Here is an 11,079-nt window from a genome sequence, read left to right as displayed (position 1 = left end):
AACACACACACACACACACACAGAGTGAGAGAGTAACACACACACACACACTGAATTGCGATTTCTGTGTGCCGGTGAATTAAAGTAGGCCTATTTACGTGTGGATTTGTGTGACTTTCATGTGAAGAACGTCTCAAAAACACGTAACTTTGGAAAGCGAAGAATGCGTGTGCTGGTGATCCACAAATGCAGAATCACATTTCACAAATGAAATTTTCGGTTTTACAAATGGCATTTTATTTACAAATCTATAGCACATCTATATTTGTAAAAATCAATATATGAGTTACAAATATGATTTTTTTATTTGTAGAAATCAAAACACACATGCAAATCAAGAAATATTTGTGGATCCCCCTCTGCGCATATACAAATATTATTGAGACAAATTTAGCTCCATATAATTTGACTCTTATAGCACACACCGAAGAGACACAAGGTTAGTGTTAACAGAATATTGCACTGTTAGTGATCTGGTGATCTGCGTCTCCATGTGTGCACCACTATTACATTGTGCATCAGGAGTGACAAGCAATTTGTTTTCACAGGTTCGCTAATAGTCAACATGAATGTAATTTCAACATTCGATTAGTATTATTTTTTTAAATATTCGAATTATATTCAACTACCGAAATTCATTCCAACAGCCCTAGTTCTAGTTAGGTTGAAGTCTTTTTTTCTAGTCACTGTAGCTTCAACTTTGGGGAGACTTTTAGGCTCATGTTGACATGGTGCACGTGTAGTTAAGGGAGATAGGCTCATGTTGACGCAGCGCACGTGTAGTTTGGGGAGATAGGCTAATGTTGATGCAGCATATGTGTAGTTTGGGGTAGTGATGGGCAAATGAAGCTTTGGTGAACCACTGAACCACAGCAGTGTGAATCTAGCGACACTAGCTGAAAAGCAAAAAGATGGCCGCCACACATACATTTTTCAACATAAGAGTCCTTAGCAAACCAATATTTTTGGTTACATATACTGGTTTGAGTAAGGACTTTTATGTGGAAAAATCTACATGTGGCAGCCATATTGGATTTTTTCATTAGTGTTGCTAGCTTCACACTGCTGTGGTTTAGTGGTTCACCAAAGCTTCATTTGCCCATCACTAGTTTGGGGAGATAGGCTCATGTTGACGCGGCGTACGTGTAGTTTGGGGAGATAGGCTCATGTTGACGCGGCACATGTGTAGTTTGGGGAGATAGGCTCATGTTGACGCGGCACACGTGTAGTTTGGGGAGATAGGCTCATGTTGACGCGGCACACGTGTAGTTTGGGGAGATAGGCTCATGTTGACGCGGCACACGTGTAGTTTGGGGAGATAGGCTCATGTTGACGCGGCACATGTGTAGTTTGGGGAGATAGGCTCATGTTGACGCGGCACACGTGTAGTTTGGGGAGATAGGCTCATGTTGACATGGTGTACGTGTAGTTTGGGGAGATAGGCTCATGTTGATGCAGCATATGTGTAGTTTGGGGAGATAGGCTCATGTTGATGCAGCATATGTGTAGTTTGGGGAGATAGGCTCATGTTGACATGGTGTACGTGTAGTTTGGGGAGATAGGCTCATGTTGACGCAGCGCACGTGTAGTTTGGGGAGATAGGCTCATGTTGATGCAGCATATGTGTAGTTTGGGGAGATAGGCTCATGTTGATGCAGCATATGTGTAGTTTGGGGAGATAGCCGTGTTTAACCCGTGTTTTTCCCCCATCTTGGCAAGCATGCTGGACGTGAAATTCAACTTTTGAATTCGATGTATGTGTACGTGTGTGTGTGTGTGTATGTGTATGTCTTTGTGTGTGTTTGTACGTATGTGAGTGTATGTCTGGGTGTGTGTGTGTGTGTGTGTGTGTGTGTGTCTGTGTGTGTGTGTATGTCTGTGTGTGTGTGTGTGTATGTCTGTGTGTGTGTTTGTACCTATGTGTGTGTATGTCTGTGTGTGTGTGTGTGTATGTCTGTGTGTGTATCTCTGGGTGTGTGTGTATGTCTGTGTGTTTGTGTGTGGGAGGTGCAGCATGATGGTGGTAAATGAAGGGTATTACTGAGATGGGCTGAGAGGTCAGCACCAGACCACTCACACTGCTAGGACCTTTCTGTGTGTGTGTGTGTGTGTGTGTGTGCATTTGTGTGTGAATGCGGTGAGTGTATTTTTGAATGTGTGTGTGTGCGTGCGTGCTTTTTTGCGTTTATGTTTTTGAGTGTGTGTGTGGGGGAGGGTTAGGGGATATATTTAGTTATTAAGAATTTGTCTTTTCATCAAATTCTTTAATTCATGACACCTCTCACACACACACACACACACACACACACACACACACACACACACACACACACAGACACACACACACACACACACACACAGACATGGTGGTCAGGGTGAAAGCAGACAGACAGGACCTGACTCATCCTGACAGGAAACCTGCCTCTGACACCACAGGCTTCATTAGTCTGACATGGACGTGTGTGTGTGTGTGTGTGTGTGTGTGTGTGTGTGTGTGTGTGTGTGTGTGTGTGTGTGTGCGTGTGTGTACGTACGTGTGTGACTGCTGCTCCTACACCGCTAATTGGACCCTTTCTGTTTCCTAGACACGCTCCTATCAACCCCACCCCCCAACACTCACACACACACACACACACACAGGAAGTGCCCATCTCTACACAGCTCATTACTGTTTAAGGCCAAATAAAATTGCATTTATTTTATTTTATCTTTTACTTAGATTTTTTTGTTTGATTTTTCTAGTGGATTATTTAATTTTGCTTAATAGTTTTTGTAATTTGGTTCATCCTAGTTTTGGTTGCTTTGAGGTTCAGATGTTGCGGTGTTAGTGTGTTTGGAGTGGTCTGACGAGCTCAAACTCAGGACCAGCTTAGTGAGGGGACATTTCTCTCTCTCTCTCTCTCTCTCTCTGTCACACACACACTGTTGCACTTACTTATTTGCACCATCACCATGACTCACTCTCATAGAGCACCTTACCATGCATACAGAATCACAGGCTCAGTCCCTGCCCTGTCACTGCAAGTGCCTCATGCTTATTCATCCTGAAGCACACTATGTGGATATTTGATTTAGTTTATATAGTATATTTAGTATTTTCTTACCTTCTACTGTCGCTATTGTACAGTGAAGTTTATTATATGTATATACAGTACTTATATTACTTTTTCTGCTGTAAGTGCATGTTGTGTGTGATGTCTGTATGCTACTGAGACCTTGAATTTCCCCTTGGGGATCAATAAAGTGTCTGTCTGTCTGTCTGTATATCTATCTATCTATCTATCTATCTATCTATCTATCTATCTCTTTCTCCCTTGTGGTTAGATCCATAGCGATGTTGGTTTTGGTCAGATCCATAGCGTTGGTGGTTTTGGTTAGATCCATAGCGATGTTGGTTTTGGTCAGATCCATTGCGTTGGTGGTTTTGGTTAGATCCATAGCGATGTTGGTTTTGGTCAGATCCATTGCGTTGGTGGTTTTGGTTTGTGGTTATGAATTTGGTCATACATAGGGCTACACTGTAGCTTTGGTTTGGCATGGGCAGGGTTGGGCATAAATGATCTGGCATGGGCAGGGTTGGGCATGAATGCCAGTGGTGTAGTGATTTAGATCACAAGTGATGATCTGGCATGGGCAGGATTGGGCATGAATGCCAGTGTAGTGATTTAATTCACAAGTGACGGTTTTACAGTTTTTGCCCGTTGCTTACACACTAAAAACGGATGCTTAGACCAAAGCCTCAATACCCAAAGCCTCAATACCTAAAGCCTCAATACCCAAAGCCTCAATACCCAAAGCCTCAATACCCAAAGCCTCAATACCCAAAGCCTCAATACCTAAAGCCTCAATACCTAAACTTTTTGTAGCATACTTTAAACACTGTGTAACCATAGCTTAAACACATCTTCTGCTTTGCACATAGTTTGCAATTCTTCAACACACTTATTTTGGTTAGATCCATAGCGATGTTGGTTTTGGTCAGATCCATAGCGTTGGTGGTTTTGGTTTGTGGTTATGAATTTGGTCATATATAGGGCTGCTACACTGTAGCTTTGGTTGGGCATGGGCAGGATTGGGCATAAATGATCTGGCATGGGCAGAGTTGGGCATAAATGATCTGGCATGGGCAGAGTTGGGCATAAATGATCTGGCATGGGCAGAGTTGGGCATTAATGATCTGGCATGGGCAGGGTTGGGCATAAAGCACATAGTTTGCAATTCTGCAACACACTTATTGTGAAACACTACACACGGTTTCTTACATTAGACACTTTGTTCAAAAATGAAATGTCCTGTTATCATTAGGAAAACACTTCCGTTCAAAATGCAAACACATGTGGTAATTGGTAATACCCACACACATACCTGAAAACACTTACAGAGAAAACTTAACACCAATCAGTCTGAGGCTAAGCACTACAAATGAAGAGTTTGGTTCCAAAACGCTATATCTCCGTTTTTAAAACCATTAAAAAGTCTATTTAATTGTGTATTTCAGGTAATATTAAAATTTTTGCCCATTGCCTGAACACTATAGACACTTAGACCACACACACACACACACATGCACACACACTCACACACATGGTCATACTCTCTGATACCCACAGCACAGAATGTGTGTTGGGAAATGTGCGTGTGTCTGTCTGTGTGTGTGGGGGGGGGGGAAGCTGTGTGTGTGTGTGTGTATGGGGTGTTTGTGTGTGGGGGGCTGAGTGTGTGTGTGTGTGTGGGGGGGGGGGCTGTGTGTGTTTTTGTGAGTGTGGTGTGTGTGGTGGGGGGGGGGGGGGGCTGTGTGTGTGTGTGTGAGTGTGTGTGGAGGCATTGACATTTACAGCAGCTAATGAACAGCACAGCAGCTAATGAACAGCACAGCAGCTAATGAACAGCACAGCAGCTGCAGCGTCAGCTCTTTCAGATCATTCTTCTGACTGCGTTTGTGTTTATTCCCCTGACATTGTTTGCGTTTGTGTTTATTCCTCTGACATTGTTTGTGTTTGTGTTTATTCCCCTGACATTGTTTGTGTTTGTGTTTATTCCCCTGACATTGTTTGTGTTTGTGCTTTTCAGCAAGTGGTGGTGGCGATCCGTGCAGGCGTGAACCCCTCGGGCGACTCCTCCAATCAGACGAGCCTCTGGGACCTCAGCTCCTCCTTCTTCTTCGCCGGGACCGTCATCACTACCATCGGTGAGTCACGGTGATGTCATCACTAGTATCGGTGAGTCACGGTGATGTCATCACTACCATCGGTGAGTCACGGTGATGTCATCACTACCATCGGTGAGTCACGGTGATGTCATCACTACCATCGGTGAGTCACGGTGATGTCATCCCCACATCAGTTAGTCACGCTGACATCATCACCACATCAGTTAGTAACGGTGATGTCACAATGATGTGGTCACCATCATTGATGAGTCATGCTGACATCACAATGATGTTATCACATCAAGTTAAGTTTCCCTCCCTTTGTAGCTGGAAGTTCCGGATGTTGAGTTAGTAATTGAGAAGATATGTTGAGTCTGATTTAGTTAGTTTTACCTTTGAAAAAAGATGCAAATTCATTGCCTATATTAGTTGAGAGAAGTTCAGGTGCCAATTGTGAAGCGGGATTAGTCAACTCGATGGTTGAACATAGTACCCAAGTGTTGTTTGTACTACTGATGATGTTAGAGAAGAACAACTGTCTTGTAGTGCTGCCGTGATTAGTTGATTTAGTCGACGGCAATTTTTTTAGTCGATTTAGTCGATCGTTTTACTATTTATTTTTGGTCTCCCGTCTCAAACGGCTCACTGTAATTCTTCACCTCTAGAGCATTCAGAGCTAGCCTGTTCTCTTTATTACCTCTTGAGAAGTACAATGACTGTCTTTAGGTGTTAAAAAGGCTACTTAGAATTTGCCAGTAATGTTTTAAACCCTGCCATGCATGCAAGTGCAAACGCGAGCAGCATAGCTGCGTGCCTGCCTGCTTTCAGCGCGATTCGTTATTAGGCAGAGCTAAGCGGGGAGCTACGCTAACCGTAGTAGGTTAGTCCAGACTCTGACTAATATGGTATACTACTGTATAGCCTAATGGAGAGCTAAGCGTAGTAGGTTAGTCCAGACTCTGACTAATATGGTATACTACTGTATAGCCTAATGGAGAGCTAAGCGTAGTAGGCTAGATTACTCTGACTAATATGGAAATGCAGATAGCCTACTTATCTTACATCTCTTTATGAGTTGGTATTTGTGCCATTTTCTTTCGGACCTCTTACATTCTCTTTTTAGGAAGTTAACCGCTGTATTTTGCTTCCATGGTGCTTTCTGTTTGTACTTTCCTGAATTTCAATGGACCAATGTCATCCATAATATTTGCCATTTTTGAATTAAAATGATCCAATAAGTCTTTCACCGAGTCAGTTGACTTGACGTTTGTGAAAGTGCTTGCTCAAAGAGAGCAGGTGAAGTGTGTATGTGAGTGTGTGTGTGTCTGTAAAAGTGCTTGCTCAAAGAGAGCACTTGTCTGATCATTTCATTTCTCCTTTTTACCATCATAGATCTGTTCTGAGTGAGTGGAGACATAGACACATCAAAGAATACGCAGAAATTATCAGATAAGGCCAGGTCTTTAACAGCTGTAGAGACATCGAGACCCTTTGTGATAACAAGGTCGAGGGTATGGCCGAGAGAGTGTGTTGGCCCCTGTACATGCTGTGTTAGGGAGAAAGTATCGATTAGTGCAATGAATTCCTTGGCATAATTGTTTTCAGGATTATCCACATGCAAGTTTAGATCCCCTGATATAATAAGACAGTTAAACTCTATGCAGATGGCTGACAGCAGTTCACCCAGCTCTTCAAAAAATACTTTAGCTGGACGTGTTGGAGGCCTGTAAATAGTCCGTAATAAAATCTGAGGAGATGGGTGCACACAGGTATTCAAATGATGCAAAGTCACCGAATGATGACTGATTGCACTGAAAAGACTTTTTGAATATTGTGGCTATCCTCCCACCTCTTTTATTTGCTCTGGTAGCACTTAAAAAACTGAAATTTGGGGGAGCTGATTCAATGAGGGTAGTAGCACTGTTTGCTTGATCTAACCATGTCTCGGTTAAAAGTAAAATATCAAGGTTGTGTGTTCAAATCAGATCATTAATTAAGAATGACTTGTTTGAAAGAGATGTGATTTGTAGAAGTGCTAGTTTTACTGTAACTGTTGGGGTTCTACAATCCACGGGGGAACTCTGAGGTTGTGTGAATACGCAAATTATCTTTGCAACTGTAGCCTTTGTCTCGAGTCATCTCAGGTGCTGTGGAAAGTGTGTTGCTGCTCGCTGTAGCAGTGTACACACACACACACACACACACACACACATTTCCTTTCCAGGCCCTGGGGTGTGTTGTGATCGTTGTGGCCAAAAGTGGCTGACTTGGCTGTGGGAATTCTCAAAACTTGCAGTTAAAATGTCTACAAACTAGAGTGCTATGATCCACCTGCAATGAAAACCCCACTACATCCCCCCCTGAAAACCTCACTATTGCCCCCCCTCTAAATACCCCACTACCCCCCCCTCTAAATATCCCACTACAGCCCCCCCTCTACAACCCCCCCCCCCTCTAAATACCCCACTACCCCTCCCCTGAAAACCTCACTACAGCCCCCCCTCTAAAACCCCCACTACAACCCCCCCCCCTCTAAATACCCCACTACAGCCCCCCCGTCACCCTTACAGCCCCCCCTCTTCCCACTCAGTTGAGCTCCCTCTGTGTGTAAGGGTGATGAAACATGCGGAAATGTCCAGGCCCTGTCTGGCTACACACACACTTAACACACACGCTGGAGGGAGAGGGATGCTACACACACACACACACACACACACACACACACACTTAACACACACGCTGGAGGGAGACGGATACTACACACGCACACACTTAACACACACACACACACACACACTTAACACACACGCTGGAGGGAGACGGATACTACACACACACACACTTAACACACACACACACACACACACTTAACACACACGCTGGAGGGAGACGGATACTACACACACACACACACACACACACACACTTAACACACATGCTGGAGGGAGAGGGATGCTACACACACACACACACACACACACACACACACACACACACACTTAACACACACGCTGGAGGGAGAGGGATGCTACACACACACACACACACACACACACACACACACACACACACACGCTGGATGGAGACGGATACTACACACACACACACTTAACACACACACACACACACACTGGAGGAAGACGGATACTACACGCACACACACACACACACACACTGGAGGAAGACGGATGGTACACACACACACACACACATACACACACACGCTTAACACACACACACATACACACTTAACACACACACACACTTAACACACACACACACGCTGGAGGGAGACAGATACTACACACACTTAACACACACACACACACACACACTGGAGGAAGACGGATGGTACACACACGCACACACACACTTAACACACACGCTGGAGGGAGACGGATACTACACACACACACACACACACACACACACTGGAGGAAGACGGATGGTACACACACACACACACACTTAACACACACACACACACACACACACACACTTAACACACACACACACTTAACACACACACACACACGCTGGAGGGAGAGGGATGCTACACACACACACACACACACACTTAACACACACACACATACACACACACACTTAACACACACACACACACACACGCTGGAGGGAGAGGGATGCTACACACACACACACACACTTAACACACGCTGGAGGGAGACGGATACTACACACACACACACTTAACACACACACACACACACACACACACTGGAGGAAGACGGATGGTACACACACACACACTTAACACACACACACATACACACACACACACACACTTAACACACACACACACACACACTTAACACACACACTGGAGGAAGACGGATGGTCCACACACACACACACACACACACACACACACACACACACACTTAACACACACACTGGAGGAAGACGGATGGTCCACACACACTTAACACACACTTAACACACACACTGGAGGAAGACGGATGGTCCACACACACACACACACTTAACACACACTTAACACACACACTGGAGGAAGACGGATGGTCCACACACACACACACACACTTAACACACACACTGGAGGAAGACGGATGGTCCACACACACACACACACACTTAACACACACACTGGAGGAAGACGGATGGTCCACACACACACACACACTTAACACACACACTGGAGGAAGACGGATGGTCCACACACACACACACACACACACTTAACACACACACTGGAGGAAGACGGATGGTCCACACACACACACACACTTAACACAAACGGATGGTCCACCCCAGACAGTTCTTCAGCCTTAGGACCAGCGCCATGGCTTTCATCAGCACCCCAAAACCTCTGTCCCTCTCAAACACACACACTAACACACATATTAAAGATACTCTGTTTCACACACACACATTAAAGATACTTGCTCCTATCAGAGCCGTTTATATAGACCGGTTTCAGGTCCCTAACAACCGTAGTCAAGAACGAACTCAGAGGACAAGGACAGTTTGTTTACACGGACAGCGCATAGAAAACAAGCTGGCTGAACTTGATATAAGATGAAGAATAAAAGCATAATGCCTAAATATTTTGATGTAGCCGAGTCTGGATTGTTTTCATCTAGAGGTGTAGCGGGTTTACCTATGAAAAAGAAATGGATGTTTTACGGAACATTTGGCCAGTCACTGTGAAGTTAGGTTATGCTAGGCTAGGGCTTTGACTGCACAAACAATTTGTTTAGATTTAGATTAAAGTGAAAACGGTACCTACTCAAAGGCTGCATAATGGCAGGGGTGGGCAGTCATTCCCCCCAGAGGTCAGATGATAATTACTTTGATAAAGTAGCATATGCCACTGGCCACACATTGAATGATTGACTGAAATACAATGCACACAATACAATGCATACAATACAATGTTAACTGACAGGAAAGTAGCCTATAGATAGATCTACCTGATGGATTAGCTAAGATAGGCTACATAGTATGCAATAACGTTACTTGCAAGCTCATGTCTATTTTCTTAAAACAATCTACTCAAATGGAGTGTCAACTTTAACTTTAGGCTACCCTCCATCTTGTCATTTGCGTAAAATGTAGGCTAATGTTAGCCTCCGTTATCATGGATCATATGTCTCTTATAGAAATGATATGCTGAGAAATATTATACAACACATTGTTAATGTTACTACCCTATTTTACTTAGCCTACATAATTTCAGTTTTTCATCTGAGCATTTGTGGCATAACTTCGTAACTTCTAGCCTATTAATACTTAGGTCTATTTGAAGACAGAGCAATAGCATACTTTATTGTGTTTTAAACATTTTTAGCTTTGAACTGACACATCACAAAAAAATTAGATGTCTCCTGTACTGCACACAGGAAATTCCGTCCGCTTTTCTCTGCCAAAAGCTAACCATTTTCAAGCACCTTGCGTCTTTCTTTCAATGTCTTGCTATACGGCTCTGGGTTTGCTTGTCCTCCGAGTTCGTCCCTAACGACAGTTGTTAGGGACCTGAAAACCGGTCTATAGATAGAGTTACGACAACTAGGGAATCGAATGTTTTGAGCTATTTCGTTAGCGATTGCTTCCAAGGGGGTCACATGTTTTATGGACGCCATGTTTCATCCCAACATTCAGCAGATCCCCATTGACATAGTACAGTGAACAGAGGAAAACATATCTGAATTATTAAAAAAATACAATTATTTATTTAAAAAATGGCAAACTGTTGCGTGTGACTGCAGTGCAGGACCGGGAAGTGGAAAACCGCAATTTTCCCTGTGACTCAAAAAGGCAGAAAGTATGGGAGCAGAAGGTCATAACTGGAGGGCTAATAATTGCAGGTCATAACTGGAGGGCTAATAATTACTCGACATTGTGTGAAGTAAATGTCAATTTCTCTCTTCGACTTATGATAACTCATT

General features: G+C 43.8%; 1 protein-coding gene across 1 annotated transcript in view; it reads left to right on the top strand.

Annotated features, from left to right (window-relative positions):
• The window catches only part of kcnk2b (potassium channel, subfamily K, member 2b), a 61,580-nt gene that overhangs the window by 9,835 nt on the left and 40,666 nt on the right, over positions 1-11,079 (top strand). Inside the window, exon 2 of the mRNA XM_076273137.1 lies at positions 5,071-5,188. Coding sequence (XP_076129252.1) covers positions 5,071-5,188 — 118 coding nt within the window. The remainder of the gene's footprint in view (positions 1-5,070; positions 5,189-11,079) is intronic.

The sequence above is a fragment of the Alosa pseudoharengus genome, unplaced genomic scaffold (genome assembly GCF_046254945.1).
Source record: "Alosa pseudoharengus isolate Yale_2024_CS ecotype anadromous, Long Island Sound unplaced genomic scaffold, YU_APseudo_1.1 YU_APseudo_1.1_scf_7, whole genome shotgun sequence".
Lineage (NCBI taxonomy): Eukaryota > Metazoa > Chordata > Actinopteri > Clupeiformes > Clupeidae > Alosa > Alosa pseudoharengus.
The sequence above is the reverse complement of the archived record's forward strand: the minus strand, read 5'-3'. Positions and strand labels throughout refer to the sequence as shown.